The 17,733-nt window shown below is 50.4% G+C and overlaps 7 protein-coding genes across 7 annotated transcripts; 4 read left to right on the top strand and 3 right to left on the bottom strand.

Moving 5' to 3' along the window:
• Positions 1–124: 124 nt before the first annotated feature.
• On the bottom strand, positions 125–997 carry M430DRAFT_34979 (hypothetical protein). Its single transcript, XM_024866650.1, has one exon. It carries the CDS (start codon positions 905–907, stop codon positions 143–145), a length of 765 nt encoding a protein of 254 aa, XP_024720786.1. The 5' UTR covers positions 908–997; the 3' UTR covers positions 125–142.
• Positions 998–1,415: 418 nt separating this feature from the next.
• M430DRAFT_120928 (hypothetical protein) lies at positions 1,416–2,794 on the top strand. The gene is made up of 2 exons (XM_024861793.1): positions 1,416–1,524; positions 1,574–2,794. The coding sequence occupies exon 2, from the start codon at positions 1,774–1,776 to the stop codon at positions 2,635–2,637; it is 864 nt and encodes a 287-aa protein (XP_024720785.1). The 5' UTR covers positions 1,416–1,524; positions 1,574–1,773; the 3' UTR covers positions 2,638–2,794.
• A 2,632-nt stretch (positions 2,795–5,426) lies between these two features.
• Positions 5,427–7,749, bottom strand: M430DRAFT_50456 (hypothetical protein; the record flags this gene model as incomplete). Its single annotated transcript, XM_024868152.1, has 9 exons — positions 5,427–5,497; positions 5,553–5,628; positions 5,684–5,872; positions 5,931–6,216; positions 6,265–6,635; positions 6,689–6,856; positions 6,906–7,459; positions 7,514–7,656; positions 7,745–7,749. The coding sequence occupies 9 exons, from the start codon at positions 7,747–7,749 to the stop codon at positions 5,427–5,429; spliced, it is 1,863 nt and encodes a 620-aa protein (XP_024720784.1).
• Positions 7,750–8,573: 824 nt separating this feature from the next.
• M430DRAFT_19029 (hypothetical protein) lies at positions 8,574–10,531 on the top strand (the record flags this gene model as incomplete). The annotated part of the gene is made up of 2 exons (XM_024864006.1): positions 8,574–8,583; positions 8,655–10,531. The coding sequence occupies 2 exons, from the start codon at positions 8,574–8,576 to the stop codon at positions 10,529–10,531; spliced, it is 1,887 nt and encodes a 628-aa protein (XP_024720783.1).
• Positions 10,532–11,157: 626 nt separating this feature from the next.
• M430DRAFT_58604 (hypothetical protein) lies at positions 11,158–13,820 on the top strand. Its single transcript, XM_024868746.1, has 4 exons — positions 11,158–11,242; positions 11,394–11,550; positions 11,603–11,714; positions 11,774–13,820. Exons 1-4 carry the CDS (start codon positions 11,234–11,236, stop codon positions 13,602–13,604), a joined length of 2,109 nt encoding a protein of 702 aa, XP_024720782.1. The 5' UTR covers positions 11,158–11,233; the 3' UTR covers positions 13,605–13,820.
• A 256-nt stretch (positions 13,821–14,076) lies between these two features.
• M430DRAFT_87257 (hypothetical protein) lies at positions 14,077–15,069 on the bottom strand (the record flags this gene model as incomplete). Its single annotated transcript, XM_024869642.1, has 3 exons — positions 14,077–14,740; positions 14,808–14,889; positions 14,943–15,069. Coding segments are annotated over 3 exons (873 nt in total), but the record flags the coding sequence as incomplete, so codon positions are not given.
• An 890-nt stretch (positions 15,070–15,959) lies between these two features.
• On the top strand, positions 15,960–17,622 carry M430DRAFT_120913 (hypothetical protein). Its single transcript, XM_024861792.1, has 3 exons — positions 15,960–16,184; positions 16,232–16,685; positions 16,745–17,622. Exons 1-3 carry the CDS (start codon positions 16,063–16,065, stop codon positions 17,516–17,518), a joined length of 1,350 nt encoding a protein of 449 aa, XP_024720780.1. The 5' UTR covers positions 15,960–16,062; the 3' UTR covers positions 17,519–17,622.
• The last annotated feature ends 111 nt before the right edge of the window (positions 17,623–17,733 follow it).

The raw sequence follows: 17,733 nt of genomic DNA, 5'->3' as shown, positions 1-17,733 counted from the left end.
TATATAATAGCCTCTGTTTCACTCTCCGTTCAGTAGTCAATTCAACTCAGTTCAATCGACTTGAATTCGTCTCTATATTCGTCCTAATTCGCTCTATTTGACAGTTGACTACCGGCAATGCATATAACATTCTGCCCGGCCTTTAAATCTGATACGTCTTGGGGACAGGCTCGAGGACTGCGGCGCCATGTCGCACAAAGGTCCCACCTTGATAACGAACAACGGGCAACTTATGTACAGGATCGAAATCAGAAACCCCCGTAAAGCCGAGCGACGGTGTACCCGTCCAAATCTCCCCTTCCGTCAAGTGAAAGTTGAGTGGCACGAACTCTCGTATCGTTGGCGGCATGCCAATATTGGGAGACGGGATCGAGCGCAGGTGAAGACTGAACTTCTCCGGCTCTGGGATCGGCCCCACTCCTTGGATCTTCTGCTGTGGCTTGAAGCCAAATTGCACAATCTTCGACCCGAAAGGTCGCTCCACATGCCCGCTCAGGTACCCCGACGGAGCCGGCTTTGTGGAGGACGGATCCCACACCACGTTTCCAAAGACCTTGGGAATGCCGTACTTTTCGCGGCCAGAGAAGATGGCGCCCTCATTGTCAAGGACGAGCCCTATTGTCCAATCGTATTTTTTGCCATTCCATTTGACTTCGACTTGAGAAACGAATTCGGTGTAGGGTCCGATTGGGCTGGCCCCGTACTTGAAGAGGGTGAATGTAACGAGCGGTTCGTCTTCAATCTCAAGTTCTTCGGGAAGCAATGGAGCGACAGCTTTAGCTTCGGTGAAGTACGTGATAGAAAGGCATTCTATGTCTGAGAATTCGTCCTTTGTAGATGGATACGGAGGGGAATGGATCGGGATGCCATGATTCACATCCGTAGTCTTGATCTGACCGAAGGGCATTTTGTTGCTTTGTGATGAGTTTGAAAGTGACTCTTGAAATCTGGGAGACGGATGGAGAACAACAAGAGAGTTGTTTTAAATTATATGTTCTATAAGATATGTATGTTCTATAAGGTACCTAAGGTAAGGTATGTTTCCATAAAATATGCGGTTTTTCCGTGGAATTACTAGAAAGGGTCGTAGGTCCCGTCCTTAGGTAGCATCGCTTGCATTGATAATCCCACGGAATTCTCAATGCGCTTGTCACCTTATTATGCCGCCGGGCGGGGGCTGACTCCTGAGTATTGCACGACTAAGGTATTCTCTTGTTTCCCACGCTCTAGGTAGGTAAGGTACCTTAGTTAACCGATTGATAATACCGAATGCTTCCCTATTCCCTATACAATAATGCCTTCTTCCCACTCCCCGCATCTCCAGTCTCCCTAGCCCATGTGTTATACCCCACATGGTCGACAGCCACTTATTTTTCTTTGGCTATTTTCGCTTCCGCGGCTGGGGAACTGAGGGGTTGATCATCTATCACTTCGTATCCCTGTTGCGAGAAAGCAAGTAATCCATGTAATATGGGGAAGCCAAGCCGAAGACAATCCTCCCTTATCCTGGTCTGTCTATTTAAGGTATCTATTTCTTCTCCGCCATTTGGAACTAGCTAACGGCCGTCTCCAGACTCTAATCATTGTGAGAGCTGCTTAAACCACGCCCCCCCAGACTTCACGCCGCTCTGGTCTTCCTCTCTCTTTTGCCCTCGAAGACAACTTCTCTCTCTTTGGCCTTCTCCCCTTCATTCACACCTGTCGCTCCTGAAGGCGTCGCAATATCCATCAATCCCCATCAATCATATCTATCGATCGATCGACCTCTCGACAATGGCTACCTCTGTTCTGCCGCATATTGGCTCTCTTGCAGGTAAGATCGCGATTGTGACCGGCTCGTCCTCTGGCCTCGGCCGCGCAATCTCCCTCGCCTACGCCGCCAGTGGAGCTTCTGTTGTCTGCGCAGACCTCTCCCCGAATGCTCCGGAATCATCACCCGGCCCCAGAATCCCCACGCACGAGCTGCTAAATGCACAAAGTGCCAACGGCAAACCAAGATCCATCTTCGTGGAATGCGACATGACAAAAGCTGCAAGCGTGGAGGCTACGGTCGCTCGAGCCGTCCAAGAGTTTGGCCGCCTGGACATCATGGTGAACAACGCCGGCATCCTCGCAGAAGCGAAAGCGGGCAAAGTTTTCCCACGTATTCAAGACACGCCCGAGTCAGTCTGGGACGCCGACATGGCAGTCAATGGCAAAGGCGTTTGGCTTGGCTGCAAGTACGCCATAGCGCAGATGCTACGCCAGGAGCCTTGGGGAGGCCCTACCGGAGATCGAGGTTGGGTGATCAACATGTGCAGTATTGTTGGCCTGGTCGGATTCTCGGGCACATCCTGCTACTCAGCAACCAAGGGCGCAGTGCTGCAGATGACCAAGGCGGTGGCATTGGAATGTGCCAAGGACAGGATTCACGTGAATTGCATTAACCCAGGATTCACCGATACAAACATGCTGGCGCCTCTCAAAGCGGAGCACGGTACGGAGAAAGCGGAATCCATGCTGGCAGCGTTACATCCCTGGGGAAGGATGGGGAGGATGGAGGATATTGCCAAGATGGCAGTTTTCCTTGCCGGGGACGGAGCGGGTTGGTGTACCGGTGGGGCATATGTAGTTGATGGAGGCTATACCGCACAATGAGGAGAACGACGTGGAAGGATGGGGCTCGCGAGACTGTTTTCTCTCCTATCTAATTCCTGTGTGCTAGCTGAGTGAGGGAGGACAGCCACTTGGGGTCGATATTCTTCTCTGCTTGATCATACCCAAGGAGTAGTCAATAAGCTAGTCCCAATCCATCTTATATTTATATTTATATAGAAATTTCTTCCCTCGTTGAAGCAGAGGGCCTCGTGCCATAACACACAGCTTCCGCAGCATCATCATGTAAGATGTGTGTGTCATTACGACCGTAGACTTCCACTAGGATTGTAGGCGGGCTCAAAACAAAACATAACGGTAAGCAACGGATAAGAGTGTACGCTACTACAATCAAATTACCTTTGAAGGTGCTGCTCGATGCCCAAGCTCCACAGCATAGGAATCATATATTCTCAACTCACAAACGGAAACAAGGCTCGTGGAGGAGACAGGTGAGTGTCTGAACCTGCGGCTACCACCAGAGGTTTCCAGAGACAGCTTTGCCCTGGCTTCTTTCCGATAACCTGCCAAGCACTCTCTTCCGAGTCCACCCGTGTCAGTCCGCAACCCGAGGAGGATTTGCTTGGCTGCTGTCTGTCGAGCGCGCAGAGGATGCAACCAACTTGCTGCGGCGTTCTCGCATCACCCTGTAGTGTCGACGACCTGCCAGGGAGCCGTTTCCCGTTCCCAATCCTCTAGTCGTACTTCAACCAATGCGAGGAGGGCCCAGGGGAGAGGCGGCCTTCTATTTCTGCTGGCTCAGTGTAATAACACATGTGTGAGGGGAGGCGCCGGATCATCGAGTCCAGGCTTTGGTGTGCTTCTCTGGCGTGACCACGAGAAATAGAAATAAAGCTATCGTTCCTCAGCGTAGTGAGTACCCGTCGTAGCGAGACTCATCAATCTCAATATGAATTCGAAGTGCAACGGTAGTTAGTAGAGGGCCCAAGAGCGAGAGATGGTCGATGAAAGGAGGCCGCTACGGGCCCGCGGATGGCGAACAGACAGCAGAGCCGCGAGGGCGCACATCAAGGCGGGCACAAGGATCAAGTGTTGGGAAGGCAAAGCAGCTCTGGAGCTGGTCGAAGTGAGGAAAGCAGCGGATGGATTTATAGATGAGGTCTGCCTGAAGGCGGCGCTGCCGAGGGCCTAGGGCGGCGCCGCTCACCTGAGCGTGGGTGATTGATTGGGTGAGCCGGGTGAGGGCTCAGCACATTTCTGTCCTTATCGCACCAACGACAAGATTCGGAGTGTGGCTTCGATGGGAGCGGGATTGTCATTATATGCAACTGCATCCTGACTCTGAAACGTGGAGTTTTGTTGCACGTCGCAATTTATCTCATTCTCCCACTTTTCCCGCCCAACAGAGGAGGCCAGAAAGTCCTAAGCCGCTCGACCACAGAACCAAGCAAAGCCAAACAGAAGAACCGCTTTCGATTCCAATACCCCATCATTCGGGACAATTCCGGGTGACTGTTATAATCAGGAGCAGAGAAGAATCATGAGCTAGTTCCTCTACCATTCTGTTCATCCCCTCTATAAATATTCCCTAACCGCCAACGAAACTCGGAGGCTTTTGCTCCATGGCTCTCATGGTCGTACAAAGGCTTAAGCAAGACTACACGGGTAGACTAAGAGATGCTAAAGACGAAATTCGTGTCAAAGTTCACAAAGTATATTAATGATTTTGACCGCAAGTTCTTGGTCTGGTAGCAAGTATACAACCCGAAGCAAGAAGAGGAAGAGATCGACGCACAATATCATGGCTAGCCTTCAGTACGATGATTTCTAGAGATGGGATCTGGGTGATAACATTGGATTACGTTGAGAACCATCGGATAGGCACATAGTATATAGTCTCGTTGTGAAACACAATATACAATCTAACAACAAAAAATGAAAATGACAACGAAAAAGAGCAAATCACAACAACGTCAGTGAATTTGCCCTCCCAAAGATAGTCAAACAGTTCATCCGTTCAAACCCACCACCATCATCCTCATCTTCTTCAACTTCTTCCTCACCACCCACATAGCTCTCTGTACACATCTTGGGATACGCAGTATGAGTATACCAGATAGAACAGAAACTCGTATTTTATATTAGATCCCATGATTGATTCTCATTTATTTGATGGTGGCTAAACTCTGGTAGACTTGGCCAGGGCTTTCAAGATGGAGCAGCAGCATTGCCTCTGATATCGATAAATACACAATTGGACTGACTACCTTTGGATGAGGATCTAAAATCCCCTGCTTCTATCCAGGAAAAAAGAGGTAAGACAATATGCTAGTAGAATAGTAATAAGCTGAGTCGGTCGGTCTTCATCCTCCAACTACAAGATTATCAGTGGTATCGGTGCTATGCTGCTATGTCGCATCGAGTTGGTTCCCCAGGAAAGACTTCAATAAAGGCAGTCGGTGACCGGCAACAGTTTGATTCGTGAAAACGTTTAATGTCATTGAGTCGCTTCCTTTCCATGCATTCAGGGATCTTGATGTTCCTTCGAGATTCGGCGGATTGTCAGGGGTTTGTGATACCAAGCATTCGTGTACCAAGGACCAGTCATTTCCACTCTATGGGCAAGGCTCTGGCAATGTATATCTAACTAGTAAAGGCTTCTTGAATTAAAACGTAGGTAGGCAGAAGAAGAGAGGGAACATATGACTTGCCTAGTAGAAAGACACACCCTTGCAAGCCACTGGGCTGAACTTTTGCAATACGAACATGGAAAATAAATATATTAATTTCCTATCCTAGTACAGACCAACTAAACAGAAACTTCTACATACTCATGATGATCTTGAATTAGGCTTACTCCCGCTTCCAGCATCTCGAGGTCGGTCCCAAGTTCGAATATGTCCTACAATTTGGATCAATGCTGGTCTTTGCTTATAGCACGAACTGTGGTGACTTACCGGTCTTGCAACTTGTGAGTATCGAGTCTTCCGTAAATTCTAGCCAACACAATGGATCTGGGTCGACTACTTTGGACTACGTAGCGTTAATATTGGGAGAGTATCCAAGGGAGAATATGGGCAATACGTACCATGACCGGGGGCAACATGGCTATTTTGGCCCTGGGCTCTACGGGATGCTCAATGGGGCGTTCTACTTCAGTATCTGCGGAGTTACTCGAATTCGATCTTAACCTAGATAGATTCGTATTCTGCGTTTCTGCCCTTTGAAGAGGATTGGCGAAGCGAGAAGAGACGCTGCCTCTCTGCCTCACCGAGGACTGTTTACTGTGTCAGCACTGTTATTGCAAACATCAAAAGACGAGATAGTCGGTTTACCGCTTTCGGCCGATGCAACATTCCGACGCTGAAGTCCCATAATAAGAGCCTACAATCTTCACCCACACTGCCGAATCGATAATTTCGATCATCGCACCGCCATGGATCAAAGCATACAGCTGTGACCCACGATTGATGTCCTTCACAACGGGCAACAATGGTCGAATCTGCAACAGACCAGATGGAAACAAGATCATCCTGGCCGCCCGTGAGGACGTATTTTCCATCAGGCGACCAACATACGCAAAGAAACCCGCCATAATAGCTCGAGTAGATATCCAAGAGTCTGACAATATGTTAGCAATGGTAGATAAGGAGTTTCAGTAGTACGCACTGCTCTTTGAGATAGTCTATAATTCGCAGAGTTCCGTCCTCCGAGACGACTGCAATGTGCCTGTTGTCAGGGGAAAATGCAAATGCATTTATACGTTGGTTCGACAGTTTCCAGAACGAGACAGGGTTAACCTTTTGGTTTTTCGAGTGAACTGATTTATCAATGTGAAGCTTTGGGGGAACACGCCTCACGCTGTCCTCGCTGGTAGAGTGACCATTTGTTTGGTTACCATTCTCTTCGGGCGAGAAAGCTGCGTCGTCCTTCTCTTTATCATAAACCACGAGCGACCCATCCATATGTGCTGCCAAGAATAAATTTTCTGAACCTGGTATCCACCGAATCTCAGAGACAGGAGTTCCGTTGATAATACCCTACTACGATCAGTTCTGTCGCCAACCACAGGGGGGGTAGATTTATTACGTACATTCTTATTCAGTCTGGTATACTTTTGAGATATGGGTTCATACCAGATAATTTCCCCCGTAGAGAAGCCCATTATAAGGTCAATATGATTTATTGCCTTGGTGACTTGATTTATATCGTGGCAAAGACAATTTCCCTTGGTGAAGAGAATTTTTGTCAGGTGGTCAACCTGCTGGCTTTTAGCAACTGCCAGGTCCACTAAGTATAAACCTTCTTACCTTTTGCGGAGAAGATAAATCAAGCCACTGGAAAGCTCTGTTTATGTTTGCGAATGCGAAGTAGCCGTCTGCTGGACGGTCTTGTATCCTTTTTGCCATATTCTCGTGGACAATACATCGAGAGATGAAAGATGAGTTGCTCTTTGCAATATTGTTCTTCGGCTTTCGTCGTTTCGAGGTATCCTTACTTGTTCCTGACAGCATCGAGTTTCCTTCGCCAAAGGCTGGAGCAGATCCGAGTGAGCGGGAAGGCTTGGTGCTACCAGACACAGATGTCCCTCCATCACTGCTAGGGGGAACATCTGCAGAGGCTTGCTCTTCACTGGGATGCTCTTGTATGCTCGTTTGAATCCCTGATCGAGCACTCCTATTCGTATCGGCCCTATATAAAAGGGGTGGGCTTGCTCGAGAACTTAGGGACAGTAAGGAAACTTTAGTCCCCGCCGTCGGCGGCTGCGGTGTTGTCGCGAGAGGGTTGGGATTTACTATCTGAGCTTCTGAGGGATGCGGCGGAGGCGTCGCAAGGAGCAAGTCGTCCTTAAGAATATAAGTGCCTGCCATTATCTCTCAACTGCTGTCTTATGTACTGCCAGTGCGCCAAAACCGACCTTCACCAACAACCAGCTGGTATTCGGGTCCTGTCGGGTGCGACAGGAGATTATTCGTCTCAATTATGGGCGCCGCTTGTCCATTGGCAACAGCAAGATTATACGCTGCCTGCGACGGATATCTTGGGGGTGGTGGGAGAACACTGGAAGGTCCCTTATCAGTGCTGATCCGTCTACAAGAACGGGAGACTTTGCCCGCAGAGCGGGTAACTGGGAGAGCAAGACACTTACAACATATTGGCTTCAGGAATCCGCTAGGTGCAGACTGCACCTGATTATAGCACACGGGGACGACAAGCAGGAAACGAAGAGAAAGAGAAGAGACTCGGAGCACACAATGACGGAGTAAAGAGAGCTTGACCTCTTAGGCCTGCCTGCAGGTACGGGAAGTGTGGGGTACAGTACGTCTGGAAGGTAAACCAATGTACAAGACGGCAGGTAGTAGTGAGTGCGAATTCGTAGGTATTTTTAAGGTAGTGAAGAGGCGGCTGATCCGAGCAAGAGAGTGACAGGTGCGGTGTATCAAGGACTGAGAAGAGGGAGAGAAAGAAGGTCGCGATATTCCGATCTTTCGTTGCGTCCCCTCGGGAAGATCGCCGTGCCCTGGTCGGAGTAAATAATGTGGAGATATCTTAGTTCGCGCCAGATACGGCTACGGTCCAGTGACAGCGGGAAACGGTTTAACGGAGAGACGACGACGGGCCCTGTCTTCCGAGAGAAAGCATTATTCCGTCTAGGATCAGCTTAAAGCTTGCTGTCTGTCTTACTCATCTTGCCTTGCCTTGCCCTTGCCTTATACCAGGGAGTGATCTCCAGCAGCGTGCTCCCAGGATTTTAAATATTTACAAGGTTCTGCATCATCCGACTTGCACCTACACCGCGTCGTCCAGCCTGCGAGCCTACGAGTCAAGTCTGCATATACATACATACAGAGGTCAACTGCTCAACCGCAGCTTATCCTTTGCATTCCCGAATTCTTCTTGCATTTGACTTTTGACCCTTCTCCCCCAGCAATGGGAATGCCATAGTCTTCGGCTCAGCCTTGCAAGCCTGAAACAGCATGGCTACAGGTAAGGGACCTTTTCTCTTCCACGTCCCTGGCACTGGATTTGCCTCCTTTCCGCTGGCTAACACTCCACAGTACGCATCTGCGTCTGCGGCGATGAAGGTACCGGGAAGTCGAGTCTCATTACCTCCTTGGTCAAGGATGTCTTCGTGACGAACAAGATCCAATCTGTTCTGCCACAGATCACCATCCCTCCCAGTATTGGCACGCCCGAAAATGTCACGACAACGATCGTCGATACCTCAGCGCTTCCCCAGGAACGAAACACTCTGCGAAAGGAAATACGGAAATCGAACGTGATATTACTGGTATATTCAGATCATTACAGCTATGAGCGAGTTGCATTGTTCTGGATGCCCTACTTCCGGTCTTTGGGAGTCAATGTCCCCGTGGTTCTGTGTGCGAATAAATCAGACTTGACAACAAGTGGGAATACTGCGCAGGTTGTGGAGGATGAGATGCTACCTGTGATGGCGGAATTCAAGGAAATCGACTCCTGTATAAGGACGAGCGCGAGAGAGCACCATAATGTTAACGAGGTCTTCTTCCTATGCCAGAAAGCTGTGACACACCCGATTGCTCCTCTCTTCGATTCTAAGGAGGGGAATCTCAAACCCGCAGCCGTGGCTGCTTTGAAGAGGATATTCTATTTGAGCGACAAGGATCAAGATGGTTATCTGAGTGACCAGGAGATGCATGATTTCCAGGCCAAATGCTTCGAAAAGCCATTATCTCCCGAGGACCTGGAAAATATCAAGCTTTCAATCAGCAAATCTTCACCGAAATCTAACCTAGAGAAGGGGATTGACCAGAACGGATTTCTTCAGTTGAATAAGATATTTGCGGAGAAAGGCAGGCACGAAACCATATGGATCATTTTGCGGAAATACCACTACACAGACAGTTTAAGCCTAAAGGACAGCTTTCTCCATCCTAAATTTGAGATCCCGGAATACTCCTCAGCAGAACTTAGTCCTACGGGGTATCGATTCTTTGTTGATCTGTTCCTTCTATTCGACAAGGATAACGATGGAGGTCTGAATGACTCGGAACTAGATGCTTTATTCGCACCTACTCCCGGATTTCCCTCTTTTTGGCTGGATTCCTCCTTCCCTTCTTCCACAGTCCGTAATGAGGCTGGGTATATTACCCTCCAAGGCTGGCTCGCTCAGTGGTCAATGACTACCTTCGTGTCTCCAACAACCACTCTAGCCTATCTGGCATACCTTGGCTTCGAGCCCCCTTCAGGACCCCGCACCGCTACCACGTCTGCCCTTAAGATCACGAAGCCACGAAAACGGCGGCGGCGCCCGGGCCGCGTCGAGCGCAATGTCGTTCTCTGCTACGTGCTAGGGGCTCCGGCATCCGGGAAATCCACCCTCCTAGATGCATTCCTCAACCGACCCTTTGATCCTCTGTACCGTCCTACAATAAAACCCCGAACGGCTGTTAACAGTGTCGAATTGCAGGGTGGCAAACAATGCTACCTAATCCTTGAAGAGCTCGGCGAACTGGAACCCGCCATTCTGGATAATCAAGCCAAACTCGATGCCTGCGATTTGATCTGCTACACCTACGATTCCTCGGACCCAGACTCGTTCTCACACATCGTCTCGCTTCGTGAAAAGTATCCCCAGTTGGATGAGTTGCCAGCTGTCTATGTGGCACTCAAAGCAGACCAAGATAAAACGATGCAAAGGTCTGAAATGCAACCAGACGAATATACAACGAGTTTGAATATGAGCGCCCCGTTGCACGTGAGTGTGACGTGGAGCAGTATCAGTGAGTTGTTTGTCACATTGGCGGAGGCAGCTACGAACCCGTCCACGGCGTTCCCAAAGAGTGAGGAGGAGCCTCCGGACAGGACAAGTCTGTATGTTGCGCTGGGTGCGACGGCCTGTGCACTTCTGGCGGCGGCGATGATTTGGAAGAGGACGACTAATGCTAACTAGGGGTGGGGATGAGGATGGGGAAGATAAGGGGTATTTATGTGGTGGTAATATACGATCCTTTTTTAATCAACGATACCCATCTCTTCTCTACGTGGAAACGAACCAGGGTGCATATACTTTGTAATAATAGATATATCTTGAAAGAATGGAGAAGATTTGTAGTAGGATACGAAGTATCTCATTTTATGACCGTTAACGTATTGATGATCTCCATTCCCCCCTAGAGCTTCTATTGAATTCGATGCCCGGACTATTCAGAGGCCAATGACGTGTGACGAGTCTGCTATGAAGTATTTACAATGGCCATATAAGATGGGTGAAGTCAACACATAAACCCAATAGATGCATTGATATATATAGTACGCGGTAGAGTCTGAGGGGTGATGCTCGCGAGGAGAAAATACTGTATCGATAAGGGCGGAATAGGGGGGATGTCGTTTGCTACGGTTTAAATAAGAAGAGGCGGATTCGTTTACGGCGAGCTTAGCGAGCCAATGGCAGGTAAAGACCTCGTCCGTTTCAAGCTCTGAATTTGGCGACCGCGATTTGGCTCAGCTTTCTACACGAAAAGATTCAATTCATTTCCATCCACCATCGATCGTCCCAAGATTGTTCAAGAGGCTCACTGCTCCTTGTTCCTGCGCCTAGACGACTCTCTCCACCTGATACCACTCTCCACCGCATTCAACCTCTTCCCTAAGCATGGCCTCCGTAAGTACATCCATCCGCGTTCTCGACTGCTCCAATACATTCCACGACTCCGTCCGGCGCTGAGCATGCCTACCTGGGCTGGAGCTCTAGGATCTCTTCATCGAAGGTTTCTTCTCTATTACCCACAAGACTGACAGCAATAATGCAACAGCAACGCCCACATACCTACAACAACCCTGGCTACCTACCAAACGGAGCTGTTGGAAGCCACCCCAACTTGCCACCTGGAGCTGCGCCTTTACTTCCAAACAATGGTCGAATAATCCAAACCGGAGGTGTTAGAGTGCTGTGTATCGCGGATGTTCGAGGTTAGACGACTTAAACTTCCGGTGGCGGTAGAGCGATTGCTGACGTTGGTAGGAAACCTGAGATCTCTGAATGAACTCGCGAGACAAGCTCGAGCAGACCATATCATACACACTGGAGACTTTGGCTTCTACGATGAGACATCGTTAGATCGTATTGCGGAAAAGTGAGACAGCCCTGAGGTCGCGTTCAATCCTGGCCATGTGCTAACCTGACATATCCCAGGACCTTGAAGCACGTCGCCCAATATTCTCCCTTAATATCCGAAGCTACGAAAAAGGCCATCGGCGCACCAGGTGGACCAGTCAAGCAAAGATTCCAGCCCAGCGAGCTGCCTCTGTCAGAACTTCCACAATTCCTCAACGGTAACCTTAAGCTCGATGTTCCGGTCTACACGGTTTGGGGCGCATGTGAGGATGTGCGGGTTTTGGAGAAGTTCCGATCTGGGGAGTACAAGGTAGACAAGCTGCACATCATCGATGAGGCACGCTCTATGCTACTGGAGATTGGCGGTGTAAAATTGCGACTACTCGGTCTTGGTGGGGCCGTCGTGATGCACAAGCTCTTTGACAATGGCGAAGGACGAACAACGATTGCGGGTGGCCAAGGCACGATGTGGACAACATTACTGCAGATGGGTGAATTGGTGGATACAGCCAACCGAGTTTATGACCCCACAGAGACTCGCATTTTCATTACCCACGCATCGCCAGCCCGTGAAGGTATCCTGAACCAACTGTCTGTAACCCTCAAAGCCGATTTCTCGATCTCTGCTGGTTTGCATTTCCGGTATGGCAGCTCGTACAATGAGTTCAGTGTCAATCCTACGCTAGATCATTACCGCGGGAAGCTTGCGGCCTCAAAAGCTTCCTTCAATGACGTTTGGGAGACTGTCAAGGGAGAGGTTCAGCCAGCTATCTCGCAGAACGAAGCTCAGCAGAACCTGCTTCAGAATGCCCTAGGCATTGTTGACAAGATGCCGACTACTGCACATGGAGGTAACCCCTTCGGTGGTCCAGTCGGTGGCGCCAATGCCCAGGCAGTTGGCCAGGTAGATGAGAGTGCTTTCAAGAATATGTGGAATTTCAACCTGGCAGATGCCGCATTTGGCTGGTTGGTATTAGAGGTTCAAGATGGCCGCATTGGTACGGAAATGCGTGCCCAGGGTTTCAACTTTGCCCACCGAGGGACAAAGCAACCACACCCCAGCCAACTTAGCCAACAGTCTTCTCAAGCGGCAGCTACTGGAGCTGCCCCTAGTCAAGCACCTGCTTCTGCCCCCGGTGCTACTGCGCAAAAGCAACCAAACGTCCAACCACCACAGCCGCAGCGTGGTCAACAACAACAACAACCACCTTCTTCTGGTCCTGGCCGTACAACAGAATCCCCCGCCCCACCTCAACCAAAGTCGGAGACTCCTCAACCTCAGACGAATGTTAACCTACCCGCATCTACTAAAGAGAACGAGAAACTCAACACATCAACCCCTACTAACGGCGCCACCACCAATGGTGCTGCTGAAGCTGCATCGCCTGTAACGAAGGCTGCGGCTGAACCAATTATTGGTCTCTTTGTCATGAACGTCACATCCGATGACGCAGTAAGGGATCTATTCAAGGAGGAAGATAAGGCGAAGATTCTGAAGATTGAGAAGTGGGGACAATCAAACAAGGTTGCTCATTTCAAGACAGTAGAGGAGAGAGATGCCGTTCTCGCAAGCCTACCAGAGGAAGTGAAGTCGCGAACTGGAGAGGACCGCAGCCGCCCATTGGTGAAGATCTTCCAACAACGAGAAAACAAGGGGTATGCAGCCAACCGTGGTGGGGCCGGAAACTGGGGAAGTAGCAGAGGTGGAAACTCTAACACTCAAGGGGGGTACCGAAGCGGAGGTGCCAGTGATAGTGAAGGGGGACGTGGTGGCAGAGGTCGCGGAGGACCAAGAGGAGGCCGCGGTGGCGACCGTGGCAGGGGTGGACGTGGAGGACGAGGAGGGTTCAACAAGACCGAAGGATCACCGGCACCTGCACCAGCGACACCCGCGGCAGGCGACTCTTAATCCTCTGGGCGTGTCGAACCAATCTTTCGTTGTTTCCCACCAAAAAAGTCCACCTTCTAGTACATCTTCTTAATGGTCACTATGTGTGATGGAAGAATATCGAAGGTCATCATTGTTCTCGGCTTAATATCATAGGTGTCCGCGATTTGGGATGGAGTGGAGTTCAACTAGCTTATGCTTTCGGGATGTGCGGAAGCGATGATAGCTCTTTTTTCTCTCTGTACCTTTTGATCCCCCATTATTGCAGCATCGATTGCTTCGATAGCGTTGCATGTATTCTAGTATTTGCCAGAAGACAGAAACGCTGGCTGGCAGTTTGTTCATAGCTGCATAGAAAATTTTACGAATCCTTTTGTCCTCGCCTTCTTGAACATGTGATGATGCCCTATCCTATATAGTACATTCGCCTCCTTCCAAGCCGTACAAATATTAATACACCTGTTTCTACAAGGATGCAAACCGCCCGGCCCCTTTACTCCACAGGTTTAATACCCTTATGAATAGCTGCAATGCCCCCCGTCAGATCCTCCCAGCCCTTCCCAGGAATCAAAAACCCGGCCTCCTTGATCATATCCCTGAACTCTTCCTGCTTGGGGAAGCGCTCGATGCTCTCGACCAAGTACTGGTAACTATCCCTATCGCCGGCGACCAGCTGGCCTATCAGCGGGATGGCGCCAAAGCTCCACCTCTTGTAGACGGCATCGAACAGGGGGTTCGTGACGCCGCTGAACTCGAGACAGGCGAAGAGGCCGCCGGGTTTCAAGACGCGGTAGGCCTCGCGCAGGGCGACGTCCTTGTTGGTGAAGTTCCGGATGCCGAAGGCGACGGTGTACAGATCGACCGAGTTGTCGGGGATGGCGTCGAGATGCTCGGCGTTGGCGACGAGGAAGTCGAGGCGCGGCGAGTGGGCGTAGCACGTGGCCAGGGAGCGCTTGCGGCCCTCGTCCAGCATGGCCGGGTTGATGTCCGAGATGGTGATGGTGGATTGCGGCGAGTTGTTGATCTCGTCGCAGTGCTGCAGGAGGCGGAACGCGATGTCGCCGGTGCCGCCGGCGATGTCGAGCATTTTCCAGCCCTGCGAGGGTTGGTCGGGGCTCGAGGAGGACCCGGGGTTGATGGAGCGGACGAAGTAGTCCCTGGTCTTGCGGTCAGTTGGGGAGATTCGAGGGGAGCGGTTGGGAGGGGACGGAGAGAATGGCGCACTTCCAGAGACGGTGGATCCCGAGAGACATGAAGTCGTTCATGATATCGTAGGAGGTTGCTACATTGCTGAATACACCGGCGACTGTCCACAGCACCAGTCAGCCTAATCACCCCACAATCCAGAAGACATCTCACCTCTAGCCTCCTTCTCGGACTCGGGAACGGTCTGGAATCCAAAATGCGTAGTTCTTTCATGGTTCGTAGAGTTGGGATTTGGCGGAGAGTCTGCTCGGCGCACGCTGGATGAGAAGCATCGTTGGGGTTGCGAATATAGGAATTGGCCTCTCGCAGACCGTGATAGCGGTCTGAGGCCATATCTAGAGGCCATGATCACAATAATTAGGGAAGTCCTGCACCGGGCTCTGTGTCAAAGTCGATTTATGTTCATCCGTCTGCCGCAAAATTATATGCTCCGTACGTTGGTAGTCAGAGTTCAGCCTTGCTTGCCTGAGGCTCCAAACCTTGCTTAGTAGTCTCACAAGTTCACAACTCGAAAGGGTTGGAAAGAGGAAAATCAGAAAATCGGGACAATTTGTTTTCTATTTAAGAGTCTGGTTGATATTCAAATACATGGGAATACATCTCTATGTTCAAGCTTATAAAGATATCTATCATGGGAAAGCACAGTAATCAGCTTCTCACCGGCGGCCGCGTGCTCCGCCCGTTCCCAAGCGAGGTGAAAAAGGGGCCTTTTGAAAAAGTCAACGGGGTCCACAGGAGATAATAGCAACATAAACATCAAAAAGCTCAATCCACAAGTAGTGGTCATAGCAACTCACGAAATCTGAGTTTTGACGGAGCAAGCAATGTCACGATGGCTCTAGCTATTACTTTTCAAATTCCGCTGCAGTCAGGGCAATAATAGTCTATACCTGCTGCACGTGTCCAATCTAGCTCAAAGTTGCAGCAACCAATTGGCATATGCTAAGAGCGGATGCTTTTCTTTTGAATCTTCCTTACTGGGGTACATACACATTACATGCATGATACATATATATACATAAGTCGTATATACATGATATGCAATCCGGCAAATCAATCAATCCCCTTCGGGCCTCGGCCATTGGGATGACATAATCTGGGGAAGCGGTGCCCCAGAGACGCTTATCAGCGGTTAAACCAGCCTCGCTCCAACTCCCCGTGTATTGAAAGGCCGCCTCTCTCTTGACTTCTCTGCTTCTTTCTCACAAATGCATCTCAGGAGCCATCAGAAGGCCTTCTTGGAGGATCTGACTTCAGAACAATCTTTAGAACCATGAACCTCCAACGATGCGGGACTCGCATTCTGCGACCTCAATCGGTCTCCCTCCGCCAACCCCGCATACACACGACTCAAAGATGGTCGTCCTCTATCTCCCAAAGACCTGGAGCCGCAGGGTAATTATCCCTTCACTTCCATATGAAAATTGCTCAACCAGCTCCAGTGTACATTTCCCCGGTGCGGTGAACAGTAAATTCACCTCTGACCTCTCCTTCGAGCACCCTTCAACCTACCCCGCAATCCCGACCTACCGGGCCATGTCCCCCGACGGGGACATAATCTCGCCCACGCTGACGCCCCCTTCCGACGAGCTCTCGCTTTCTATGTATCACAATATGCTTTCCGTGAGCATCATGGACGTCATAATGTTCGACTCGCAGCGCCAAGGCCGCCTTTCCTTCTACTTGACGAGCCAAGGGGAGGAAGGGACGTCCGTCGGATCTGCGAGCGCCCTGGAGAAGGAAGATGTGATATTCAGCCAGTACCGAGAGGCCGGGATGTTTATGCAGCGCGGGTTCACCTTTGCGGATTTCATGAGTCAACTGTTTTCGAATACTAATGATATGGGGAGGGGGAGGAATATGCCCGTGCATTATGGAAGCAAGGCTCTTAATATGGTCAGTTTCCCTGTCATTACCCTCTGCCCCTTCAAAGGATCATTCTTACAAACCTTTAGCACACCATCTCTTCTCCCCTGGCAACCCAAATCCCACAAGCAGCAGGCGCAGCCTATGCCCTCAAAATCCAACGCCTCACCAACCCCAACATCCCACCCCGAATCGTAGCCTGCTATTTCGGCGAGGGCGCCGCCAGCGAAGGCGATTTCCACGCCGCGCTCAACATCGCCGCGACGCGCTCCTGCCCCGTGGTTTTCATCTGCCGCAACAACGGCTACGCCATCAGCACCCCGACGCTCGAGCAATACCGCGGCGACGGCATCGCTAGCCGCGGCATCGGGTACGGGATCGACACCATCCGCGTGGACGGCAACGACATCTTCGCGGTGCGGGAAGTGACGAAGCGCGCGCGGGAGCTGGCGCTCACGGACGGCGGCAAGCCCGTGCTGATCGAAGCCATGTCGTACCGGATCTCGCACCACAGCACGAGCGACGACTCGTTCGCGTACCGCGCGCGCGTCGAGGTTGAGGACTGGAAGAGGCGAGACAACCCGATCACGCGGCTGCGCAAGTATCTCGAGAAGAAGGGACTGTGGGACGAAGAGAAGGAGAAGGCGGCCCGGGCCAGGATTCGCAAGGACGTCCTAAAGGCGTTTGCGGAGGCGGAGAGGGAGAAGAAACCACCGCTGAGGAGTATGTTCGAGGATGTTTATGCGGAGATGACGCCGGACACGAAGAAGCAGATGGAGGAGTTGAGGAGCGTGATTGAGAGATACCCGGATGAATATGATGTAGCAGAGTTTGAGGGCGGGAAAGATAGTTTATCCAAATAAGTGAAGAATTACTTACTTATATCACATTGCCATGTAGATAAATACATGAAGTTCCAACCAAAGAACCACGAAATGGGAGCCCACAAAAGAAAAACAAAATCCATCATCATTGATAAAGATTGATTATCACTTAGTTCTCTTCTTCTTCTTCTCATACAAAGACTTATAGCCCTATCTCTACAGATAAAGATGACTGTCTATCTATCATAGGCCAA

The sequence above is a fragment of the Amorphotheca resinae genome (assembly GCF_003019875.1).
Source record: "Amorphotheca resinae ATCC 22711 unplaced genomic scaffold M430scaffold_6, whole genome shotgun sequence".
NCBI lineage: Eukaryota > Fungi > Ascomycota > Leotiomycetes > Helotiales > Amorphothecaceae > Amorphotheca > Amorphotheca resinae.
This window is presented reverse-complemented; position numbering and strand designations above follow the sequence as displayed.